Source organism: Anomalospiza imberbis, chromosome 10, assembly GCF_031753505.1.
Source record: "Anomalospiza imberbis isolate Cuckoo-Finch-1a 21T00152 chromosome 10, ASM3175350v1, whole genome shotgun sequence".
Lineage (NCBI taxonomy): Eukaryota > Metazoa > Chordata > Aves > Passeriformes > Viduidae > Anomalospiza > Anomalospiza imberbis.
In genome coordinates this window covers 19,773,374-19,800,798 of record NC_089690.1, presented here as the reverse complement: position 1 = coordinate 19,800,798, position 27,425 = coordinate 19,773,374, and the positions used below count along the sequence as shown (strand labels likewise).

At 41.0% G+C, this 27,425-nt stretch overlaps 1 protein-coding gene across 3 annotated transcripts in view; it reads right to left on the bottom strand.

The window, feature by feature from the left end:
- STAG1 (STAG1 cohesin complex component) overlaps positions 1–27,425 on the bottom strand; it is a 168,889-nt gene that overhangs the window by 120,917 nt on the left and 20,547 nt on the right. For all 3 annotated transcript variants that reach the window (XM_068201087.1, XM_068201089.1, XM_068201088.1), the window contains exons 2-3: positions 8,274–8,404; positions 1,119–1,218 (exon numbers count right to left, since the gene is read on the bottom strand). In XM_068201087.1, coding sequence (XP_068057188.1) covers positions 1,119–1,218; positions 8,274–8,302 — 129 coding nt within the window. In that variant the 5' untranslated portion in view covers positions 8,303–8,404. The remainder of the gene's footprint in view (positions 1–1,118; positions 1,219–8,273; positions 8,405–27,425) is intronic.

The following is a 27,425-nucleotide window of genomic DNA, read 5'->3' as shown; positions in this document are numbered from 1 at the left end:
AATATTGGCACCCTGAGTAAGTCCAGAGACTGTGATGCAAATTGAAAATCAACAGTAAAGAGGAATTTGCTCCAGCTTGGCCAGCATGCCTGAGAGAGTAACACGTGGATCTATCCATTCTTACATCCTCACCAAGGCCATGGTTTGAGATAAGCCTTAGAATCAAAGCCCTCAGGGTTAAAAAAATCATCTCCATCTACTAGTGCTATATAGATATATGGCACATTCATATTGTGAGTTTATTCACAGAGCAACACTAAGAGGCAAATCAAACTCATTAATAACAAATACACAAGTTCCCCACCAAGTCTTACTCCACACTGTGTACTTCAAGTGATACAGCCAAAGGAACGAAACTGATCATCTTCAAGAACAAAGATGAAGGACATCATGACACACAGAACTTTCCCTTTATTTTCCAATAAATTGTCTATTTTATAAAATAGATTCAAATAAAAGAAAAAGCCTCCCTAATACCCGTGTAATAGAGAACTGTTTCTGTATGTTCCTACTGATGGGCCAGCAGAGACAGAGACAACCATATCACCTGCTGCATTATGCCAGGGGATATGTGGAAGCTGCCAGTCTGGAAGTACAATGCAGTGTATGCCAATCACATGACTTTTAAAGGTGTTAAGAGATTTTCTCAGGAATCTAGTAAATATCATGCTGTAATTCTTCCACTCACATTAAGAGATTATCAGTAATAAAAGGATGGCTCAAAGGTAATTTTTCACTTAAAGTCCATTACAACTTTCAAGAAGAAAGTGGTTGTACTTACCAAGGTTATTCTCATATCTGGAAGAATGTTGTAATGACAATAATAATAAAACTGTATTGTTCATGAGAGCAGCTAGCAAAAGAAAAATTAACAGCTATTATGACATCATTTTTATGTCCTTTTTTAAAGACTCCAAACATTGTTTGCACATCAATTTGATAAATATTTCATACTACAAGTCTTCATAAAGTCTGACACGGGACACATTAAAAGCCTATTTATGTGACCACAGCATGATCAGATGAAAAAGAGTCTGCAGTCAATTATAAATAGATGCATTACAAAACAAAAATAAATTAAATAGATGCATAACAAAACCAAAATAAATTACACATACTGGAGGCCTGCCAGGTCGGCCCCTTTTTCTTTTTCCTTTGACTTCTTCTTCAAGCTCACTGCCAGCATCTGAATGTGCAGTAGTTTCATTTGTAGAATCCCTAGGGGAGAAAAACATTATATAAATTCAAGTGATCTGAAATCAACTAGTAGTCTGTAACTGACCAATTACATACTCAGTCCTTAGCCGGAAAACAAATAAACAACAAAAGCCTTTAAAAGACTTTCCCCATTTATCCTGCAAATTTATCCTGCAAAGGAAATAAGCATTGTTAGCCCTGGCAAAAGGCCTTCCCTTTTCATCAGCTGCAATGTCATTTTATTGACTGGAATTCTTAAAATTCATTTTCATTTGAAAACACGTGAACTTCAAAACTGGCTATATTAACCAGCACATGCTCAATTCATCAATCCCACAATGTATTCACTACCTAGAACTTCCTTTTACTCTTTGTAGCTGCTTCTGAGCTGTTGTCAAGGCCCCAAGAGCAATGTGCAGTCCAATCCAGCTGTCTCATCATTAGCACAGTTACACAAGGCTCCACACAGCTCTCAGTCACACCCCAAGACAAGGGGCTTGGGCAGCTATTAATAAAGAGGATTCATGCTGACTGTGAGGTCCAAACCAAAAAACTCCCTTTGACCTGACGATATTTACAACTTTTGCAATTAGAAAAATATTTTCACTTGTACAATGGAAAAGCTTTGACATTGCTCAACTCCTGTTAACAGAGAAGCCCAAACACTAATTTCTCATTTGTTGCCATTTCAGATTTAAGTTCATGATAAGAAAAAAAAATTCCCTAATTTTCACCACCCCTCCCAGCCAAAGGCACAGGTACTTCTCTGCCTTCCAAACAGACATGGCTGCTTGAAGAAACTCAGATTGTAATTGATCTTTTGAGGCATTAGACTTTGCCCAAGAGCAGCTCACATGCAAAACCACACCTGTTACTGATGGGCTTTATTTTTACTGTGCAAGACCACCAGTGCAGCAGATCTCTATTAATTTTAATTTACAGCTAGTAACGTTCTAGGGTACTCGAGGATGGGTCAAGTGTAGTTACAACCATAGATTTCTTCAAATCCAAAATAATTTCCTTGAAGTGAAAGGAGTTCTGCTGCTGTTCAACTTGACAAAGGGAAGGTGAAAACCAGACCTATTCCATATTTTATAGAGCCTCAAACATCAACAGCAGCAATAGTGATCTGCTCTAGAGAAACTGCGACACTCCAGCAAGCAAAGATCTACACAGATCTTCCACTTCGTCTGAGGCTTATTTTGTATTTTGCTTTATAGATCAGGAATACGTCACAAATTTGTTGTATCATCAAGAAAGTTATTTAATAATGCAGAAAAAAATCTTCTATCAGAACTGGGAATGTTCTCATACTCCTCTTTACTGAAATACTGTATTGTCTAAGTCTGCTCTCAAGTAATTCCGCAGAACTATGATGAATTTCAATATTAAGATATTGTTTTCCAAGCTTTTTCTATTTGAAAGCACAAAAACACCAAGGGGTCCACAGAATCTTTTACAAAAGCCAGAATGCACAAGAATATCTATGAATTTCTTTTACTGAAAGTAACTTCAGTGGATTATCTCTAAATACTCTATACACCCCAGAAAATCAGGCACCCTAGATGAAAAACCACTATTCAAGTGCATTTGAGATCACAAATTACATGCTTGTAATGCAGTACCTCTACAAAATATTGAAAATGCAGCTTTGTTGTGATACAACTAAAAAGTAGCTTTTGCACTTCATAAAATACAAAACCTGAAAAACTTAGCATCAAGCTATGTATTTGGAAAAACACCCAAAAATGTAAAAAGCCTAAAATCAAATAAAAGATACTCCAGAGTTCAAAAGATTTGGTAGATTAGGGCCACAGCAGAGAAAAGCAATGCAGTAAGTACAGCTGAAAATATGCTTATGCAGATGGATATATCTAGCCTTTACTCAAATAGCTCATCACACTGCCAGTCAATTTGACAAAAATGCACACTGGCTAACAATGGCAATTTTAACAGATTTGAATACAGAAGTCAGGAACCCCATAAAAATATTTGCTCCCTTCTGTTGCTGGAGAGAAATTAAAACCATTCTCTATTTCTCTCTCTAAAAATAAAACCCCAAAGCTTTTCTCTCTGGTCTGCTCAGATCCTTACTGGAAAAGTTCCAGGCATGGTGTGTCTATCTAAACAATAACCCCGTTCTGGGGGAAACACTGATTTGCTAGCTTATAAACCTGCACCCCTAGGATCATCAGGATAAAGATTTCTCTCTATTAAAAACAGATTCAGCAATCCTCCTAGGAAAACATCTCAAACCCTTCCCTTGAAACACCAGAGCTATATAAATAAATTAAATTTTACTATTACTTCACATGCATCTACTCCACAGAGAATTTGAATTTCTGCTGATTTACAGCCTCAGTTCAGTCTAGCAAAACCTCTAGATAAATCTGTCTATTTAGTTCTGGAAATTTCAAATATTTTCAAACACTGCATATGGAAGAAACAGTTATTAACCACCTCCTATTCTTTGCCTTAAATAGACTGTTGCCTTAAACCTGATTCTCTTCTGGTAAAACTTCTCTGATTTGCTGGAAGCCTCTTTGCCCGTTTCCCTTTTTGGGAAAAGCTCAATAAATTACTACTAAGGGTAAGATTCACCTAGTCTAAATTAGAGACATATGCAACGCAGAAAATCTTAATGTACAAGATACCTCATGCTAAGGTGAGTGTCCAAAACTGATCAGACAGTTTAAGTCTTATAAATGTTGTTTTCTCTCCATTGATGATAAGATGATCAAGACAAGCAGCTTGTCTTGTTAGGGTGACAAGTAACTGTCACCCTAACAACATGCGAGGAAGAAAGGAAACTTCGTTCCAGCAAAGGATATATGTAAGGAGCAAGGGGGAAACATCAAAAACTAGGTTCCCTTCAATCCTCACATTATTTGGAGTAGGGAGACAGGATCAAGGACAACCTCCAGTCTTCAGCTGGTTTCATATTAAAATAAACATCATTTCAAGCAGCAAGGAATTCTGTTTTAATCATCCAGCTCCTGCACACAAAGGTCCTTCCAGCGTGGCTGCGAGCCCTTTCAGTTTGGGAGGTTGTGCCTCTTGCTTCTGTCCCAGCCTTGCAGTTGCTCTGGGTACACACACATGCCCCTTTTTCTCTTATTTCTGAGCTCAGAGCAGCAGTACAGCATCTCCTAACTGCCTGCAGTCCTGCCAGTTTGTAACACTCAGTGAGAGAAGCAGCTGGCCAGCATCCATCTCCCTCATTCCCTACACATGTCACAGAACTGCTAAGAAGTAATTTATCTGGTGGCAATTATCCACATCTTAATAGACCAGGATTATCCTATCCTCATTCCACGCGTGTGTGACTAGGCACCTGAGGGGGTAACTTTGGCTTAGTCATAATTTATCCTTCCTGAAGCTGTTGTGAGGGAAGATAGTCTGGGCCTAAGGAAACCTGCCTCATCTAAGGAGAGGTGGAAGCACCTAAAGCTAAGCCTTTCCTCTCTTAAGACTCCTTTGAAATGACAGGGAGCTGAGAGAATTTGACAGAGGTGGGAGGGGACCTACAAGACTCTGCTTTGAGCAGAGCAAAGGAGACAAGTGATACCCTCTCTTCAGGGCTCAGGTATACTCTGCTTTGCTTTCTGGTTTCTGTGGTAACTAAAGCATCCTAGGAAAGTGGCAGCAGCTCCAGGATCCCTTCTAAAAACTCCAGCTATCATTCCAAAGTTATAATTACTAATCCTTGAAACTATCCGTGTTAATGAAGAATTACCAGATTACTGGACAGCCCTTTACCATGTCATGCTTCTGAGAAACATGCTTCCATTAACACAGTAAATTTCACACCTCTGTAAAACCAACTAAAATGAATTTACCTTTCTTCTACTATTCCACATAGTCCTAGCTATAGTGCTTATATACTATGTGCCTTAAAAAACATACCACTACCACAGCAAAAACCTGTGTTTATGTTTCAGGTTTTGTAAAAAAAAGGAACCAAAACACTTCTATAAACTTTTATAGCTGTTGCTGAGGGGCTCGACATTCTGGCAGAGATAAATTCAGTAATTGCTATCACCAGATTCAGCCTTGTGCAAAAAAGCATTCATGAAGAAAAATGGCTAAATGCACAGGCTCATGAATCATGGATGAATCGGTTCTCACAGCTGATCTTCAAAAATCTAAGGAGCAAACACATGAGTCATGCCATTGAGAGAAGATTCATACCTGTCCATCACACAGATCAAGTACACCAAATGTTTCTCCAAGCATCTGAAACACCAATAAGTGAAATCCTGTCTTCACTGTGTTCTGAAGCCACTGTATGAATCTAGAAAGGTTAAATATTCTCCTTTCATGTTCCCTCAACAAAGAAGAATTTGGGAGGGAATATATGGTATGGTCCTATGCAATGTATATTAGCATATCAAACTGGCTTTAGGATTGTTTGTTTAAAGAGGACAGCCAAAAAGATTACCAAACATTTCAAAAAGAAGCAGAAAATAAGCACAGGAATGGGAGATTATAATAATCCTTAAAATAATTCATTTAAGAGCTAGCAAGGAAACCTCTGCGTTCTGTGTGGAACTGGACTGTGTCTTCCCAAATTCATAAATGTGTGAAGCTAATACTCCCTAGCCCAAAAATTGCTTCAGGTTTCCTCACCCTTAGCCAGCACTCTTCCTGATGACAGCCTGACTGGGACCTTCTGAATTAGAATTTATCATTTTCTTTGATACTTCAGCCACACTGGCCAATGTTCTGAGCCCCCAGGAGAGTCCCAAAACCTTTATGTGTAAATCATGCCAAGTTCTTTGAAAATGAAAGATCTCCTCTTGCTCATAAGCAATCAAAACTACATGTATTGTTGTGGATGACATCTCAACAACACTTCATAGAGTAGCACTAAATGTTTCCCAACTTTACCAGAAAAAAACCCATTATTGTTTTCTCACGCTCTTTGATTTACTTAGTATCAGTGGCTCTAACTAAAGAATGTTCTGCTATATTTAACATCCCTCAGGTTTTTCAGCTGGTGTGTATTGTTACCAAATCCATTAATATGCCCTTTTTAACCTTAAAATCTGTGATATTCCGTTCACTTTTTAAGTCCATCTGGGTTCTTGAAGTGGGAATGCAAATATCCCTTTCCTACCACCACAGATTCTCCTAGTTTTTTGTTCTTGGCATATTTCACAAACATTCCCTCACTTCTTGAATGTGGCAAATCCAGGAAATATGAACCAAGAAAATGTTCTTCCACAACTAATCCCTAAGCTAACAAGAACCCCCTCAGGCTGACACTTCCCCTCAGTGCTGCCCATCAAGGTCATCCCCAGCTTTAGCCTGTACTCATCCACAACTACATTTTTTTTAAGAGGTTTCCAAAATACAAGAGAAAAATGTAATGCCAAGCATGCTATCATTAAGGTCAGACAAATTTATTTTTAATTGTCCAACCATTCAGTTTCTAAAATAACAGGACTTGAAATCTTAGCTTGGAATGCCACCCAACCCTGATAAACTGGGGTTCCTTCACACCCTGAGGCAAAAAAAAAACAAAATTAGAACACATTCCAAACAAAAATAAACTAACATTAGATAGTTACCAAATGTACCTGGCACAGGTGCCTGGCACTGGCAGCAGGGTGGTGACAGAGGGGGCTATGTGAGCGAACAGTGCGGGGCCCTGTGAGGGCATGGTGGGGGGCCCTGTGAGGGCATGGTGGGGGGCCCTGTGAGGGCATGGTGGGGGGCTCTGTGAGGGCATGGTGGGGGGCCCTGTGAGGGGATGGTGGGGGACTCTGTGAGGGGATGGTGGGGGGCCCTGTGAGGGGATGGTGGGGGGCTCTGTGAGGGGATGGTGGGGGGCCCTGTGAGGGCATGAAGGGCTCTGTGAGGGGATGGTGGGGGGCTCTGTGAGGGGATGGTGGGGGGCTCTGTGAGGGGATGGTGGGGGGCTCTGTGAGGGCATGGTGGGGGGCCCTGTGAGGGCATGAAGGGCTCTGTGAGGGGATGGTGGGGGGCTCTGTGAGGGCATGAAGGGCTCTGTGAGGGGATGGTGGGGGGCTCTGTGAGGGGATGGTGGGGGGCTCTGTGAGGGGATGGTGGGGGGCCCTGTGAGGGGATGAAGGGCTCTGTGAGGGGATGGTGGGGGGCCCTGTGAGGGTGTGAGGGCATGGTGGGGGGCTCTGTGAGGGGATGAAGGGCTCTGTGAGGGAAAAGGCGGGGGGCTCTGTGAGGGGAGCCCGTGCTGGAGTGGGCTGGGCACCCACACTGGGGCATGAAGGGATAGGGTGGGATGAAAGGTTGAAGGTGAACTCAGGTAAGTGCAGGGGTAGAAGGAACACCTGGTAGGTTTTGTTTCTCACCATCATCCAAACCCTTTTTAATTAGCAATAAATTAATTTGCTCCAAGCCCATTAGGTCTGTTTTGATTTCTCTGTCATTACCTCACCCCATGAGCCTCCTCACTTTGTGTGCTCTCCCTGCCCTGTGAAGAGAAGAGCAGGTTGCAGTCTCTAAAATTCCTTCTTAATTCTACTTGATTTACTCTCCAGCTCCTCCTGTTACAGCCTTTCACGCCGTTTTTCCCAGTAGCTCGCTTTATCCAAGCACAGCCATGTTCCCATGTGCATTAGCCACTCCTATTTCCCAGCAAGACCAAAGCATTTTCATGACACTTGCTATCTTCAACTGCAGCAGGCAAAGGCTTTTTGCACAATAAATTCAGCTCATTGTAAGAAAATACACAACTGGAATACACAATATGGTGTGAGAAAGTACACAACTGGAATACACAATATGGTCCATTATGATCAAAACCAATACATGCTGCTGAAATTTCACAACATTCTGAAGCATAAAAGTAGCAAAGACCTTGTTTTGCTTTGCAGAGCAAAGTTAAGTCTCCATATATAGAAAGAAATATTTTTTAGATTAAGTGTTTTGCAGTTTTTTCACAGTTTTTCAGCACATGAAAACACAGGAGGCCTGGAACAGTCACACTAACATGCACTTCTTTCAAGCTTGTGCTTTATCTTCACAATCACCTGTTTACTCCAACTTTTTTAAAGCCAGGATTTCAAATGTAGAGAGAAGCAGATACTCACTGCAGTACTGGCAAATCTGAAGTAATCATTTTTGCAGCAGTCTTGGAAGAGCTACATAGAACTTCTTCTCAAAGTTATTCTAAGACTACCACTTGGAAACCTCTTTCATGAAAGCAATGTCAAAGTCCAGTCTGCAAGAGAGAGAAAAAAAGTTTTAGATGTGACTCCAAAATAGTAATACATTGAATAAAACATGCTGTCAACAAAAAAGGTCAGTTTTGAAGTAGCATCACTATTAAACCACAAGAACTTTAGAATGAATGACCCCAAAACAGCTTAATCATATTCTTAAATTCTGCTTTTACATTTCTGTTTAGGTAACTTTGTGCAATTAAATAAAAATTTAAAAATAAACGTTCTGCATTACCTCCCATACTTGTTTACCACATACATGTGTGTTTCAATGACACTACACCTATTCAATCAGACCCTCTGGCTCACAGCTTTGTGTGACTGAACTTCACAAAATAGTCAGAAGCTGTAGAAGGGTCTAACTGCAGCAGAAGGTTTTTTAACTTAATGAAACTGAAGCTGTAAGTTTAAATAATAAAGTAGACTGCATCTGTGGTGTCACTACACCCACTAGTAACATTTCTCTACCCAAAAGACTAGCCAAGGAGCTGACTAATGGCAGCAGATGTGACTTTACCATTAAATAATGGCACAATGTGACAGAGTCAATAATCTTCAGTGTAATAAAACACAGAACTGCCATCCTAGTCTTCCAGGAAAAGCAAGTTCTGGAGAAACTAAGTAGATTTGTTTCAGTCTCCGCTTTTACACGTCCTGGAGTAATATGAAGAGCTGCATGCAGCACTGCAGTTCAGCAACGGCAAGGAATACCAAGGACTCAGCTGTGTGGGGATATGTTTGAACATGGGATATGTTCAAACTCTTTTATTTAAATATTTATTTCCTCTTGATGGGCATTTTTTTCACTGTGCACTAGTAGCTTTGCACAAGGCAGGAGGAAAATCCAGCCAGGAAGAGGAGTTAAATGAAAGTGTACCCTTCTAAACAAACCAGTACAGCATATGAAGTATAATTTCCATCATACTACACACACACCAGTGTTTATTTACCAACTGTACAGAATGAACAGACTTTTTTGCCTCTTCATATTACAGTTCCAATTAGACTCAAAGTTGCATACAACTAGTTCTTCCAGTACTTGCTACTTTGTGCTACCAACAGTTTTACTTACAGTGCCTTATCGTGAAATTTACATTTTTTATACCATATAATTAGCAAGCCATTTTGTTGCCAAACACACGTTAACAAACAAAGTCTGTTTGGAGCTAAAACCACCACTCCAGCATTAATGGTTTAAAGGGGCCAATACACCAGGCTGGTGTAAAAGCTCTCCAGTTTCACTATGAGACAGAAGTTAATCTGAGTTCTCCTTGAACAAAAATGTCATACATGGTATTTGTGCTATTTCCACAAGATTTTCTTCATTAAAGATGCTGCTCATTACTGTGTTTCAAAAGATGTAATTGCTCCTAACAGGGCAATGACATATCCAGTCCACAACATAAAGCAACCACTTCAGACACTGGTAAGAATTTATCATAAACAAACACAGCATTAGATCAAATTAAGTTCTGAGTTGACTTCCTATATGAAAAAATAAAGGCAATGTTCAGATCTCTGAAATGGAGAAGTTCACTACAACTTCTGAACAAGAAGTTGAACAAGAACTGAAGAAACTGAACAAGACTGAAGACAAAAGATTTTTTTTGTACTCACATAAGCAGTCTCACACACACAAATGCTTATGCTAGCTGGATGTCAAAGGAAACCTATCCACCTTGGACCTTCGGGTTTTCTAATTCTAGCAGGATTCATGGCAATCTTACTTTCCAGAAAGGCTTTCTAAAGAAGTTCAAGGAAATTTATGTGTGCTCCAGGTGAGGTATCTTCCACAGACATTTAAGGCATCCTGCATAACTGCTACGTGGGATTTCTTTTCTTAATTTTCCTTTTTAACCTAATCACCCTTCCCAGCTGTTGGCTGTGCATGCTCAGATGTAATCAGCAGCATTCAGCTGCTCTAAGGAAGTGCTCTCACACACAAGGAAAAGGACACTTGCTCAGAGATACCTTATTTGAAAAGCCAAGTCCTGACTTAGAAGTATGGAGTGAAGGGTGTAAAGAGCCAGAAGCAGAATAGAAGACCAAGGCAGCTGGACCCACCTGACACCAGGGAACTGCAAGGGCCTATGCTGCTTTCTCCTCGTCCTTATGCCAAAAAGGAAACTGCTGCTGAAACAGGGCTGGAAGAAGCCACCCCTCTGTGCTAAAGTTCAGACTGGACCATCAGAAGACAACAAAGTTACCCCCCTGCACTCTTGTATTAATACAGCCAGTGTGTGACAAAATACAAGGACTGTTTGACAACTGTGGAAAATGCATTGATCCTAATGGACTACACAAATACGAACCTTCGTGGTTTTCTGGTTTTAATAGAAGAAATACCTATTTCTGAAAGATTATATTCTCATAACCAGGAAAATCAAACTTTCCCTCTTTCTCTCCTTCCACCTGAGAACAAAGTCATTGATAAAAAACATCCTAAAAGCTTGAGACACAACTATTTTCTCCAGGACTATCACCTGTCCTGGAGAACAGAACAGGGGGAGGAATACTTCATACTTCAGCATTTGGAGTTAAATAAACATAATACAGTCCTTTAACTTACACTCAACTGCTTATTTTAGTTTAGGAAAAAAAGGCTGATGTTTTCATTCAACCCCAATTATAATGACCTTTGTACCTTTGCAGTTTTTTGAACCTGCACCTCTGTATTTTAAGATTATATAAATTTATGCTGGTGCAGTTAGAATTACCTCTAGAGGAATATAAAGCAGGCGGTAGAAGATACCATTTCTTTCAAACATACAATGGGAAACAAGTAAATGTTTCCCTTTTTTGCCTGTTTTCCAAGCATGCACAATAGTCAGGGCAGACACGACGACCATTATATAAAACTGCCTCTATATAAAACATATTTTCTAGTAGATTGTCTGGCTTATTATAATGTTTCTTCAATAACAATCTCATAATGAGCTGTTTTAAAAAGACTAGGATCTTACAACAATTAATCCAATACATGCATTCAGTCAATATTTCCTGTAGTTTTTACTAACACACAAAGCTACCCACATTTTTTGCAGTCCTTAGGTTGTTTGCCTCTCCTGTGCTGAAGTAATCCACTCATTTTAGCCAAAAAACAAGCAAATTAAAAGACTGACAACATCCTGACAGAGTCCTTCCAAGCAACTCTCTGATAGAAACAAAATCAAATCAAGTTAAATAAACTCTATTGTAGACTAGGTACCTACATCTTATAAAGTTGAACCAAAATTTAAATAACAAAGAAAATCAACTACTTAATCTAGCAGTTACTACATTATTGATTCAATTGCCTAGAAGACACCCAAAACAAAAGATAACAGGCATTAGGCTGACTTCTAATACAAAATCCTTTCCTTGTTTGACCAAATCACCTTATCCTTTCCAAGTGCAAAATATATTCAAACAACAGCTCACACAAATGAAGCAATGTCTTCTACAATTAACTGGTCATGCCTTTACCCCCTTCCTTCATTTCCCATTTCCAATGACCCTGCTCTCTCCCTCAGTGCTCCCTGCAGCAGTACGTGATGGTGTGTCATGCGCCTGCACAGCACCAGAAAACAAGACATGGAAAACTCTAGTTTTTCATAGTTTAGAGACAAGATTTGTCCCCTCAATATTCTTGCCCGAAACTTGCATCTGACCACTAGGAAAAGGCATCAGCACAAACAACAATCCTGCACTGTACGCCCAAGCAGAGCTTCCATCAACCAGGTGAGAGAGAAGAGAGGATCAGATGCAGGCAGATCAATTCTAACCTTCACTGCTTTATCCAATGTCTCGGGCACACATTGGAAACCCCACCTGCCCAGCTACCCATCTGCGCAGTGAAAATAATATCTAGAAATTGCAAACATGAATTCTAAATCCTGCAAAAATAGAAAAATAATCATCAGCAACTAACCTTGTAACAAATTTACCAAATGCCATGATGCATTCTGCATCACTCAAGAATTTTTGTTTGCTCTGGATTAAATATTCTATAAGCATAAGCTTTATTTCTGCTAAAGGTTTGGAACTTGAAACATATTAATTCATGTTAACCCTACAGCCACTTGATCGAAAGCCAAATTAGATCACCACTCCCAGCTCTGATTTTGAAAGCACATAGTATCATTTAAAGCCAAAGCATAATGCTCATTCAGCCCATCTTTAAAATAATTTCATTGAAGTTCTGTGCACAATATATATTGCACTCTATCACATTCTAATAAGTACTTGAACCAAAATTGGAAACCCAAGTGATAGAAAAATTATCATTGAGCACTAGTGAGTTCCTCACTACTTATGGTGCATAGCAAGCTCTCTATGTGGTCTGCAGCACTCCTAACCCAGTCAATGACAGAAGGAGGAAATATCAGCATCAACTAGGCTAGCACGGGATGGCCATGCTTCACTTCCTACCCCCATCAAAATCATCCTGGATATATTATTAGCAGTACCCCACATCCCTCTCCAGCGTGCCTCTGCTGTTCTTGTTAGCCATTCCAGCACCACCTGCAGGGGCATGTCACTGTCAAACCCAAAACCCTGGGAGAGCTGTCTGACACACCAGATGCTTGTGCTGCTATTCAGAGGGACCTGGGCAGACTGCAGCACTGCACGCACAGGGATGATGTGAAGTTAAATAAATGTACAGCCAAGAACCACACAAAGACCTGTACACAAAAGTGGAGTATTTAGCAGATGCTTATTATCATTGACTTAAGTTTCTTTTTTCTTCCATTCTTTACAGGTATCACCAGACATTTTACCCGTACCTGTGGGATCAAAAACTACCTTGTGGCAACCACTAGCTGTCCATTTAAATTGCCTTCAATTGCAGTTGCCTCCTCAGTTGCACCAACATGCAGAACTGACTCTACAGGCAAAACAGCTGTTGCTGCTTCCTCTCACCAAATGCTTTTAGCCTAGACAGGTCCTGCCCAGTCAGCCAGAAAAATCATCTGAAGTGTCACATCACAGCACGCAAAATTATTCTGTGCCGCTCGACATTCCAAACACAAGACCTCGCACTGAAACCTGCACAAAACCCTTCTTCCAGAGCTGGGAATAAAATCCTTACGTGACAAAAACATCTGAGCCATACCACCACACTTCTATACTTAGTTTTCTGTCTCTAAAAATGTGTGAGCTGCCAAAACCAATCAGTTTTTCTGTATCTTCTGCTACCATTTCCAGAAGGTAGCAGCTAATTCCTATACCGTGCAGGTCTGTGCTAAGGCACTGAAACCAAGATCACACAGGAAAGCTGATACAATCCTTTAACCATGGCTACAGGAGCATAATTAATGTAAATGTCACACATCACTCAGACAATTGTTTGATCTCTAGTGTTTAGTCCAATAGCTTTTAAATATATTTTCATATACTGCTTTCTTCTAATGCCTAGGATGGCTAATACTAAAAATACTAATCAATGCTTCATGAAAACAATTGCCCATGGATCTGGCTTGCTCAAGAACAGAAATGTTATCATTTCAATTGGTATTTATAATTTTTTTAATAAGTATAAATTTTATGGACTGAGCATATGAAAACAAGCTTGCTTTCCCTTTGTTATTCTTACAGACTCTTCAGACATAACTGCTCCTTCCTCTGTGGACACTCGAGAAATTTGACCTGATTTTCTGCAGCACTGAGCATTCATAACTGTTGCTGAGATCACTGGGAGCTAGGGATACTCCATCACTCATAGGGCAAATAATTATGGGCTGATTGCACATGACTAAGAGTTAAAGGCACTGAGTTTTAATGTTAGTCCAATATCTGGATGATTAAGGTCTAAATTAACAACTTGCTCCTTCCCATCTGTCCATTAGGATAACATCAGCTAGCTACCAGCCTCATGCCTACCTGCTCTGAACACAAAATACACAAAACAAAAAGAGCTCTACTAAGTTACTTCTACTGTCCTCAACCTGTGAGAATGAATAGATGGACCCTTGAAACATTCCGTTTCTCTGCACTTGTATTTCCAAAGCTTAGGAGTCTTGAGAAGATAAACTCAATTGTCTTTTTAAGATGATACAAGAGTATTGAGAATCATTAAAAAACCTCATGGAACAAGTTTTAAGTTGAGAGAGATTTTGCTTATTGTAGAAACTGTGGAATCAAGTCATCTTCCAAACAAAAGCTTGAACAATCAATAAAAACTTGCAAAAGACTGAATAATGAAAGGGACAGGATAAGTGTGAGTTATCAAGACAATTTAAGTTATCAAGGTAATTAAATGATCCCCCTAAAAGGACCATTCTGATCAGCTGATGCTTACTCAGCTCACTAAAATGACCAAAAGCTTCCTGAGGTTTTGCACAGTTGATTTTAGTGGGCCATGCCAATGTTCCAGGAGGCTCTAACACAACTGTGCCCAGGAAAGCAACAGGAGGGTACAACTGGACACAGACCGGACTAAAGAGGATGACTTCTTTTCCCATACGTAAAAACTGCTGCAAAAGCAATGGAGAGGGACAATAAAGAGTTTTCCTCAGTGGGAACACACAAGCAATGGGTTTTACTGCAGCAAGGAAAACTCAGGTAAGACACATACAAACCAGGTAAGGACCAGTGAAGCTCTCCAATAGTTTGCTCAATCAAATGTGCATTACCCACCACTGAATATTTTTGCTTTTCCCCAGGTAGATGGGACATGTTTGTCAGTTGCAACAGGCAAAGTCTGTGATGAAAGCTTATTCTGAGGAGCTTGAAACAGCTGGGAAAAACCAGACAAGGCTTTTGGGACACAGCCTGCTTTGGGTCTGAAAACATGGCACAAGCAGAGCTGTGCCTGCTGGAGGGAAAGGCTGGGGACTAGGCCAAATCTCCATAGCCTTTCTTACCCCCATCTCTTCTAATGTTTCTGGGACTTTTACCTTCAATCAAACACGTGTGACAATAATTAAAACTAAATACAGTGATTCAAATCACACTCAAGCACTGCAGTGAGTGCTCATTCCTAGAAAATAATCCACATCTAGAGGAAGGCAAGAATCCCTGGTAGAGTCAGACACATAGAGGGCCACAGAAGCTGCAGATATTCATCTCTGTGCAGCACAAAGCACAGCAGGCCAGGAGCTCACACTGTCTGCAGGCACACCAGAAGCACCGTTAATAGATTTTTATGCTACCTCAGAAAAGTGTTTACTCATCTGTAATTTTTCTCAGCAGTGGACATCTGGTGTTCTATTATTCATTGTATCTGGAAAATTGCCAACAATAAAACCAATTTCCACAAAAAGGAAGCAAAGACGGACATGCAGAATGCTGGAATAAAGGGAAAAACTCTCAGAATGGGTCACATTTTTGTTCTCTTTGTCTTTTTTTTTTTCTCCTCCGAGTAGAAAAGCCAAAAGGAACTGCAGAACATTTTTTCCAGATTATAAAAGAAAACAACCATTTTGAATTCACATATAAATTAAAAACTCTGCGAAATTATTCTGGTACTCATTTGAACGTATGGGGGAAGTGCACAAAGGCTAGATGAAAATAAGGTCACTAAAATACTAACTTAGCTGCTAGGAGAAAGGATATTTAATGGTTAATATAAAGACTTGTATGTATCAAGTAGAAGAAAATGTAGTACCACTCTAATGTGTAATATTGCACCAATTTGCTGATAGGCACCTATAATACTCTCCTCAAAAGAACACAAATGTATAACAGTTCTTCAAAGGAAGGAGGTGGTGTTGAGGACTTTGTTAAAGCATTCCCACCACCAAAAACTGATCCTTCAGGAAGCCAACATCTCAAACTCTGAGCTTTGGAGGAACAGCTCCATCAATTCCTTCATTGCCAGACCTGTCAAGATCCACAGCCTTGCAAAGATGTCCTGAGCCAAGACCCTCAAACAGCAAAGACTTCTGGGCATAGTCTCGGAGTGACTGAGGCACTGAAAGCCTCTCCTCAGTATTCCCATCTACTCCAGAGATAAGCCCTACAAAGTTTTAGGCTAAGAGTCTTTCAATGCTACCACTTCAGGACCTGGAAGATCCTGGTGCACCAGTTTTTCCAAGTCCAGGGAATTCAGCAATGCTCCACTGACAAAACCCCATGGATTCCTGTACTGCTGCCTAACAACAGGCTGGAGGCTCAGCTTGACCCTCAACCTGATGCACAATTGGCATCTGCTCCACTACAGCTCCTTATTCACTCAAATATCTTTCTGTGTACATGAGGGTACGTGGATTTTTTAAATTAGGTACTTCATGTTTCAAGCTGCTCAGAAGTGACGTTGCATTTAAAAAAGGGATTAGTAAATATCCAAGAAGTATTTTATAAGGATCATGATGCTATTCCCTCTGCAGTGAGGCAGTCCAAACATCCTTGCTTTTAGTAACCATTTTTACTAGCATTAAGTGGACAGGGGTTCCACTGATGCTATTAATTTTAGCAGGAATAAATTTCAACAGGAAATATAAGAAAGAAAATTTTTCTTCCATTGTTAATTATTTTTAGCCCAAGTAACTCTGTAAATTATTTTTTTTTAAATTCTATTTGCTTTAGCATGTAAGAGACTTCTCAAAAGAGGTCATGGTACCACAGATTTTTTGACTCTTGATTCTTGACATTCTATGGGACTATCAACAGAGTATATGGATGTACCACAGAGAGGGAGTAATTTCCATATCCTTCCCATATCCCCTAGCCAGAGAACCTAAATTATAAACACCTGAAAAGCTCCTCCTAAAAAAGTTTTTGAAAACTGAACAGGAGTCAAAGAAAAGGAGCAGAGGGGGACCATAAAAGATTAGGTTATCAAAAAAAGATTATATATATATATACATATATATCAATAGAAAAGTTACGGAATCAACCTCTACTTCCCAACTTTAACAACTTCTGACAAAATTCAACCTGATATCAAACCAGACACCCTCCACCTACATCTTGTACCAGAACAATCCCTCTTCAGAACCAATCCACAACTTACAGCATTTCAGGGAAAAAAAACCACCCAAGCCCTAAATCCCACCATGTCCTAGACACCAAAGAAAAAGCTGTGAGTAATCTCAAATCCTGTCAATAGCAAAACAAGCAGGCAACTGTAACTTGGTACTTCTTCATTAAAATTTGCTTCAAATTCTCCTCACAGTAAACAAATCAACAGTATTCTCCTCTACCAGGAATTTTCATATGTGTTCCCCAATTCCAAGAGGCTGTGTAGGTCATTAATCCAAGGAGACCACATGGAAAAAAACCCCATCAGAACACATTAATTCCCCTCTTCACCACTCAGTGAGTTGGTTACAAGACAAACTACGCAATTTAAATCATCCCTCCATCAAACCGTCAATGATATCCCAAAGTCACTAAGTCAGATCATCAGTTTCCCATCGACCACATTTTGCCTTAAGAACTTAAAAGAACAATAACTCCAGAGTCCACATGCTGCTAAATAGTCCAAATCCATCCTAACCTGGTGTTGTCCCAGTCTAAATACAGTGGACAAACCTCATAAACAGGCCAAAATCCTCATGAGCTTATTACTTCAACAAAGATTATCAAGGTACAACCAAGCCTACTCTTCTGAACCATACAGGTGACGTGTATTTTTCCTCTGAAGACTCATACACTTTCAAAGCTGTCCAATGTGTGACACCAAACACCTCTATCAGACCGTTCCCAAAGCCTACACTGAGACTGGTTTCCTGTCCACCAGGCCAACACCTCCTGTCACGAAGCCAACAACGTGAAACTCAAACAAGCCATAAAGTGGAGGCAGTACCCCAAGAGCCTGGGTGTGTGCTGTGAGCGCTCAGCACTGCACTGAGCCAGGAGAACCTTCCCAAAGACTCCCTCGCACAAAAACCTACCAGCACTGCCGAACAAGCCTCACCAATGGTACATCCTCCATTAGTACACATGGCACAGCTTTTGACCTGCAGCAGCAGTACAGTCAAACCCTGCACTGAAACAGCATACATTAAAAAACTTCTTCTCATCTGCCTTAAAACAACCTGACCACCACAACAAAATTGTGAGGAAAAGCACATTTTTTCAATGGACACACACAGCCATGCTGGAGCTAGAAATAAAAAGCCTTGCAAGCATGTTTCCCAGGTGACCTCACTCTGCAATCAAAATTCAAATCTAAATCCACAGGCTAACACAATTCCCCAAAGCCCAATGGCTTCCCCAACAGTACACAGGTGAACAGCAAGAGGATGAGCAGCAAACAAGGAAATGATGATTTGCCAGAAGAACACTTCCCTGAGCAAAACCATTCCACTCCTAAGTTCTCAGCCCTGATCCGAAACACTTAGAGAGGTGCACAACTGGAAAATAAAGATTCACATTCATTTTAAATAATTGACTCAAAAGGGAAAGTGGCTTTATCCCACATTAGTTTTCTCCATCCCTATAACTTATGTCTCTGCCCCACAGGCAATACCTCCCCACACCTCCGCAGAGCTCACAGCAATCAATTGCTTTCTACCTGTACTGTGCTTCAGGATTGTGGCTTTATTTCAATCTAAAGCAGTGTAATCCAGGAGCTTGCCTACTTTTTCACAGGAATGTCAATCAACCAAAAAAATACATTACCTGTACCTACAAGCCTTTCCTGACTGAGACACGAGGGGAAAAAAAGAATCCAAGGACTCGAGAATTAAAATATAAGCTAAAAGAGGGATGGCTACACACCAACATTTCCTAATGACCTCCCTAACAAAGAAATAATAAGAAATAGGAACTAAGTTATTATCAAGTACTATGTACAACTGGCAACAGTTCTGTAATAGGCAAAAAAGCAAATAGCAGTTGGGAAAAGACAAATTAGTGCCTGGGGAAAAGATTTATTTTAGCTCAGTAAATAATCCTGAAAAAAAGTTTTTATCCTTCAGAAATTCATTCTGGTTAGTCAAAAACCCTAGGAAGACTACCTAGGGGGGCAAAACTGCTTGCTCTTTGCTATTTAAAAATGTCTTGTGTAGCACAATAAACCCATTAAAAGGGAAACTTTCTCAGGGAAAAAATGTTTGAAAAAACCCTCAATATCTCTTCCATTGCTTTTTCATTGTTCAGATACAGGAATGATGAGTATACAGGCGGAAGATAATGATCACACTGTGTGAAACCAGTTGAGAAGCCAGTTCCAAAATGGACAATCTGACAAACCAAACATTATCAGAAATACAAGGAGGAGAGGCAAGAGCACAAAAACCAGTGTGCATGACCTGGACAAGAAGCTAATTCACTTTCCTTTCTTAAGGACTTCACATCCATCCAGGCTGTTTGCCCTCCGTCTCCTGACAATTTCTAGCTGTGCTGCCAAACACCAACAGGCCTGACAGAAGGACGGGTACCTCAAAAGGCATTTTTGAAAGGAGGCACTGGCCCAGCCCAGTGCTCTGGAGCAGGGGACCAGGATCTGCAGGGCTGCTTTTGTCCTGTTTATCAGACTCGCGGCTCAGAGTCCACATGCCCTGCCTGGCCCAGGGAAGGTGCAGAGGTGATGCTGCAATGGAGGTGGAGAGCACAAGGACACAGGTGAACTGTGGATTTACTGCAGTGCAGCATCACCAAAACATGCTTTGCTAACTGCACTGACCACACAACAGCTGATTTCCCACCATCTTCCACACTTCCCTTTTGAGTGTTTTTCCCTCCCAACACAATACTTTACTTTGAAGGCACGGTGACAACTCAAAAGTCAAATCTATCACTAATTTACTTGGACACTCTAAATTGCAAACACTGATGATTTCTTTTATTACTGTATCTTGCATTGCTTACAGAAATACAGGAACACCTTTTTTATTTCTGAAGAGTTATTTGACAAAGAGATGACAAAAACTGGAATTAGTGTGACAGTGTCTGAGCAAGCATCATTCATTTCTGTGCTCCCAACTTCAAAGCCTAGCCAAAAATACTTTCTCCTGGTAACACTGACAGCAGTCCTTCCCCCTATACAGGGAAGAATTTTTTGATCTGGGAGGTATTTACTCAAACAATTCATTGGACTAATGCAGCAGTTTTCAGCCTAATGAAATAGCTTAGCTAAAGCTTAGCCACAATGGACCACTTAAAAAGAGACACAAGAAAGATCTTGCCTCCCTTGGAAAGGCTGCCAGCAGATGAAGGCTGCTCCATGGTGTTGGTAATGATGCTATCAACAGTTCCAGTATGAACTGGCAGAGTGCTTTCTTTTTGTAAAGATATCCAAACAGAGAGGAAACCCTGTGGTACTGGAAAAATGGAACATAGGCTTTGCCAGCAACCTACACCCATTATCCTCCCATAGGAAATACTTAAGGTACCAAACCTCTTCCCCACCTGATCCCCAAAGACAGCTAACCTTGACTGTGAATTGAGGAAAGAATCCAAGGATTAATCACCAGAAGAAATGCAGAGCAGCTGCAGTGAGCTACCTCACAAGTAGCAGGCCAACAGATGAAACCAACATCTCTGAGGGACCCAAGAACAGGAAAAATGTGGGATCTTGAGGTTACCCTGAAACAACCAAAACTTGTTTAGAAATGTGCTGGGGGCTTAGAGGCATCTGCTGGTTTGTGTCTGTGCAAGGCCAAAGCTCCATTCAGGATAGAGTGGTGAAGTTAAGGCCAGTGTTCAGAGCACAGTCTTCAACATCTGGAATTTAAGAACTGCTACTCACAGAATTCTCTGCTAAGCTACAGTGATGTCTCCAACAGTACTAACCTTCTGCCTACACACAGACAGCCTTACAGATCTCTTCCCTGGGAAGAGCAGACTAAGAAAAATAGAAAAATTAACAGGTGAGAAAAGAAAACCTCATGCCTAGAAGAGAATCATCTTCTACCATCAAATATAAGATGCTGGAAATAGAAAACGCACAACACTCTCAGCACTGCTGGCAAGACTGAGCGAAACTTTACAGAAGCTATGGAAAATAGAAGCTGAGGCTCTCTAGTGAGGGGGGAAACTCCAGCAGCTGATCCACACAAGAGGATACTTCCCCCTGTAAGACTCCTTGGCTTTTGTTTTTGCAGAGGAGAGAACAGACCACACAGCTTTAAATATTGAAGAATTGGCAAATCTTCTGCGCGTCAGAAAAACAAGCAGAGGACTTTCAGTATCTTACACAGCTACATAAAATGAAAATACATCCAGCAACTGATATTTGAAACTGTCAGGCTATGAGAGTAAGAGTGAGAATATTTTGAAGCATTTCCTTAAACAGATTCTCGATTCCCATGAGATTCTCAAGAGCAAATGCTAGCTAAAAATTGTAACCCCAGGAGTTAACTAAAGGAACGTTTCCTCTAGGAACAATCCTTACAGAAAATACAAGGAAGACACAAGTTTTCACTTCTCTTGTACCTGGTCCTACCTCCATTTCCCTACAAATTATTCAAATAAATGTAAACATTAATCTATAAGCATTGCCTTCACCCTTGAGGCAAAGTTAGAGCAAGCTGTTCCAGAGCACACGGTATACACAAGTATATTTAATATAGCATTCAGCAATCATTTGAATACTTAGAAAGTATCAAGGAAGTTTTTTATCCAGGGGTTATAGCAACACGTAGCACTTCGACAAATCAAGTTCTCAAAACACAGAACATGGCTACATATCAAAGAATAATAACAATAAACCAAACCAACATGGAACAGATATCTTCTTTCTCAATAGGGTTTTGGGATGGGTTTCATAGAATGGTTGCTATTGTTTAAAATGCAGTCCCTGCTTTTTCCTCCTGCTCCTGACCACATGTTCTGACTCCTTTTTTGTTTTTTTTTTTTTTTTTTAAACAGCTTGGATACTCCCAGCAGACCAGTGAATGGAGACACAGGGGACACTGGAAAAGAAGAGAAGGGAGGAAGCAGATCCAGTCCTCCTGCCCTCCCTACTCCCATCCAGGCAGCACAGCAATTCTACCATATTGATTCGATTGAAAATGCAGCACAGCTTCTTCATGGCTTTTGCAGAACAAAAGAGGCAACACATAAAGTCCACATTAAACACTCCACACTATATATAACCTGAGAAAAAAATCTATTAGATTACAGTATCATGGTACACTTCCTACATGTTACATTATTTTCATTTATCACCATCTAGAATGTGCTCCCATAAGTCATTACTTTTCTGTTATCTTAAGGCAGTGTTAATTCAAGACTCACAATAATGGCCTAGCTATAGGTTGATCACTTTAAAAGAGATATATGAATGCTCTCTAAATAGAGCAGTAAAAATTTAAAAGTAAAGAAAAACCCGGGAGACACTATTAGACAACTACTTCAGAGAAAAACACAAACGCAAAGCATTTGGGATAGAGTCCTCTGCACAGCACTTTTAGCTAAGTTTCAGAGCAAAACAAGAAGCAGAGTCAGTAGGAAGTAACATGTGAATAAATGTCTGGGAATGCCAGTCACTACTGTCCACTGCCCTGAACATCAGGCACCGTGGCTCCTCCCTCCCATGGCTGTACTGGCACTCGGCTTTCTGCCCATTTGCACAATCCAGGAAATCATCTAGCAATTTTAAAAACTGGTTTCCAGTTGTTTGTATTTGGACCAGCTCCCTGAACTCGCTCATCCCTTTTCTGCATGAGCCCAGGAGCAGGGCTAGGGAAGAGACAGGAACGACCAGGAGAGAACAGGACCGGGAGATCTGCATTGGCCTAAACTGCTACGGAAATGCATTGTACCTTGCTGAAAGATCTTACAAAAAGAGGGAAAGCCCCCCCCAATTTCTCAAAATTCCAGATTATACCACAGATGTACTTCAAAAATAGGTGTTAATGCTCAATAAATACAACACGTTGCTTTTGAATCAGCTGAGTATGGATTCCTCTCCTAAACAAACTCTTAACATGTTGAAGAAAAAGCAGTCAGATTAAGGCCATTTGGAAGCTTTTTAATAATCTTTGCATAAATAGAAAGAAAGCATCTAATTATAGCAGATGATAGCCAGTTTCTTGCCAATACATGCAATATCCTAAGTAAGCATTTTCTCCACAAAATTCTTATCCTGTTTTGAGGGTAGAGGACAGGGAGGGGGGAAGGGCTACCTTCTTTCTGACTCTCCCATTTCTCATTTTTCTACCAGTATTAGTCTGCATTAACAGCCAAATCATACACACACACTCACACAACACCGCCAGTGACCTACTAGAAAGTTGCTATAGCAACGACTGCTTTCAGAAATACACGTTGTGCATTTTAAGTGCCATCATAGTGTAACTCATCTGTCAATTAATAACCATGGCTCACAGGAACATACCACATAGTCCAAAAAAAAAATTAACAAATAAACACAGAGCCTTTATGTCCACAAAAGTAAGTACTGGGAAACCCAGTGTGGGCTTAGACTCGCTACCAATGGAAAAAAAGGAACAAATGACACATATTTAGCACCAAGATGTAACTCTCATATTCCTGTTTAAGTGCATACAATTCATGAAGTATGAAAAAACTTCAGTTCAGTCTTAAAGGGGGAAATCACTCATAAATATCATTAAATGTCTAATTTAAGCAAGTCCAACTCAGTTGTAAAGTAATCTATTGGAACATACAGAAAACATAATTTAAGTTTCTGTTACATGTTTTGAGTGAAATCTCTAGTAAGAAGCAATGGATTTGAAAACACATTGAGTAAACAAAAAACTGAGTATCTACTTTCAGCCTCAGCAGACTTCATGAAATCCTGTGGCCAGGTTATTTCTAATCAGCCATCAGACTAAGTCTGTGACATTGTCCCATTCTCTGGATGCAGGTGTCCACCAGTTTTTGGAGACAAGTGTTAGATACGAAGCATAAACACAGAAAAGAACTGAACATCTAAAATGTCAATTAGTTATCCACAGAGCAAAAATTTCAAGAAAATTCAACTAGCACAATTAGAAACTCAAGAATACTCCAGTACTACCCAGAGCAGCCCATTTGTGTTGTTTGCTCGCACAGCCCTGCCTTACACCAGCAGGTGATGTTCAGTCAGGTGCATGTCCTGAGATCCAGTTCTTCACCTGGCTCAGCTATGGCACCTGTGCTGTCCATGGACTGTCACTCTGACCAGGGGAAGGTCAGTGCACTGCTAACTGCACAATATTCTCTGTACAGAACTTAAAGGCTGATGCGTGAGCTTTGCAGAGAGCCTGGATCACCAGGGGCTGTCTGCATCAATGACATGGTGAGAAAGCCTGCAGAGCTTCCAAGCTCCAATGTGACCTTGAAAAGCATTTCCATTTCCTTTCTCACATCCTCTAAATCCAGTTCAAATTATCCCCTCACATGACAAAGATAAAAATCACTTTCCTGTAATATTTTCTTGTTCAAGATGAACATCAAGCTCTCACGGCACCCAGCCTTTGACAATATGCTGGTATTGATGCCAGCGGAAACCCTCCGGGGTATCAGAAAACAGAGTAAGAGGCCATGCTGGTTTCAGCTGGGGTAGAGTCCATTTCCTTGCCAGGGGCGGGTAGGGGCTGTGTTCGGTCTGTGCTGAACACAGGCTGGACACAGTGAGATCTTTCTGTTCTGAGCTCACACAGAGCCAGGGCCTTTCCTGCCCTCCTAGGGCAATGCCAGGGAGGGGACACAGGTGACCTAAACCACCCAAGGGCTATTTCAGACCTCGCGACATCATGAATAGTACACGAATTGGAGGGAAGAGGGAGGAAGGGGGGACACTGGGAGTGATGCCATTTGTCTTCCCAAGTCACTGTTACCAGTGCTGGGCCCTGCTGCCCTGCAGGTGCAGCACACCTGCCTGCCTGTGGGAGAGCTGAGTGAATTCCTTGATTTCCTTTGTTTGTATGTGCAGCTTTTGCTTTCCCTGTTAAACTGAACCTCTCTCAACCCATGAGTCGTCCAGCTTTTACCCTTCCATTTCTCTCTCTGACCCCGCTGGTGGGGGAACAAGCGAGTGTGAGTGTGCGGGCCTGGTGGCTGGAAGGGACAGAAATCCTGCCCAAACCTCTGCATGACCTCAGGGAGCAGCTCAGTCCAAGTGAGCTCCACCAAAAAGCCTGGCCTGGTTACATGTGTGCAGCAATTCCTGTAGGGACTTCCCACTTACCCTGCACTTCACAGGGAGGATTTTCTAAAAACTGCATCACAACTAATCCTTTTAGCTTGGATAACAAAGACCACCTCTGCAAGTCTGATTCTTATACATACATAAAATACATTGTAAGGGAGCTGTGAGATGCACACCTCCCCGGGGCAGCGAGGCCCAGAGTCAGGGTACAGGGGCAATTCCATCTCCCTGCATCTGGCTGACAGTTCACAGCACCGAACAGGCAGAGGCACAACCAACCAATATTTCATTTCTAGTTATGCTTAATGTAATGCTCTGAAAAGTCTCTGAACAGCAAAAAAAAAACCCTGCCTTAAAACCTCCTTTCTCACATCAAGACGGAAGAACTTTTTTCCTACCTGTGGACAGCTGGCAGCAGTCATGAGGCAGGGCTAGTTAAAAACTACTGTAAATACAATAGTGAAGTTTCTTTTAACTTTCCAGTGAGATAACAGACATAGCTCTCCAGGTTTTATAATAGGAATCTTAAACTGTAATTATCTTTTTTTTTTAAATCCAGATTTTGGCTGATCACAGTTTCATGAATCAAACCTTTAAATAATTTAAAACAGCAAGATAGCCTAATCTTCAAAGTTATTAAAAAGCTGTGCCATTTTCTAGCTAATTTTTTTAACACATCTACAATAATAAAAACACCACACAGGGCAGAAGAAAGACCTGTAAAGACCTGTACTTCTACTGAGGCCAAAAGCCCAGTCACAAGACAAATGCATGTGTGTAGCCATACTCCCCAGAACACTCCCAAAATCCATATATTCCCAACTGCTTGTATTTACACACATTAGATTTTGCATCAGTATTATCTCTTTAGGTGATACTTTTAATTCCCTACTGTTATAAATATATGGGAGTCCCTTCTTATTCAAAAATGTAGTTATATCCTACCCTGGCAAACCCCTCTGACAATAAACAATGCAGGCCAGCTTTCACTACCACCTCCATTCAGTACTACAGTTGCTCTTGTGTCTTTCCAAATCTTCCTCTCCCCTCTGGACCTTTCCCCTATTCAGGACAAAATCCCTACTTGTCTTGACATCCACCCTGGAATCTCGAGGCACCAGGTGAAGTTCACAGGGCAATGGCTCCTCAGCAGTCAGAATGCCATGGCCATCCCCACTTCTCCAGTCACACAGCCAGGCCATGCTGGAATCAGCTTTCCAGCGTCTCCTTGGCATTTTCAGGAGGCTGGTTCCTCTCACAGAGCCAGTGTGAGAGCCCTGATCATGCAGCGTGAGACTCAAGCAGTTTCCTCTCCTCCTCTTTCCAGGACAGTGGCTCAAGGACTGCAGATTCAGCCAGAGCTGGGACACCTCCCTGTCAGGGACCACCATCCCTCTCTGCTTCTTCTCCTTCACTGACCCAAATGAAGGTTCCATCCTGCCCTGTCCTAACCCTCCCTTGTTCTTTGAGTCTGTGCCACTCTTTACATTCCTGTCACCAAGGTCAGGTATGCCAGCAAACCCCTCTAAGTAACTACTTCTCTGCTTGGGACTCAGATACTTCATATCTTTTCCTGGGCCTCCTCTTCTAAGAAACATTTCAGGTTGAAAAATAAAACATTCACAATTTTAGAACACAGTCCTCCGAAACATTAAGTGCTGCAGACTACATTGGCAAGAGCACAAAGCATGGCAAACAAGGGCAGAAGGATGGAGGGAAGCTGGATGTGCCTTCCAGCAGCAGCCTACAGCGAGTTCTGAGGTCACTCTTTAACTGTATTTTTACCTACCTCTCAGAACATCCCCCCACAAATCATCTGCTGACTACCAGACCTTTAGGTCCATAAAGTCTGGGGTTCTTTTGATCCCAAAGCTGTACCTTTTACATTTTATCCTGTACACTGCTGCTGTCTCACTGTTAGGAGGAGATACAGCCTTGGCCATCACATAATCAGGATGTGTTACAAAATCCCACTGTCCCTTTCTGCGTAATTTGCTTTTGTAATTAAACATTGGAGCTGTGACACTTATCACTGAAAATTCATGTGGTCC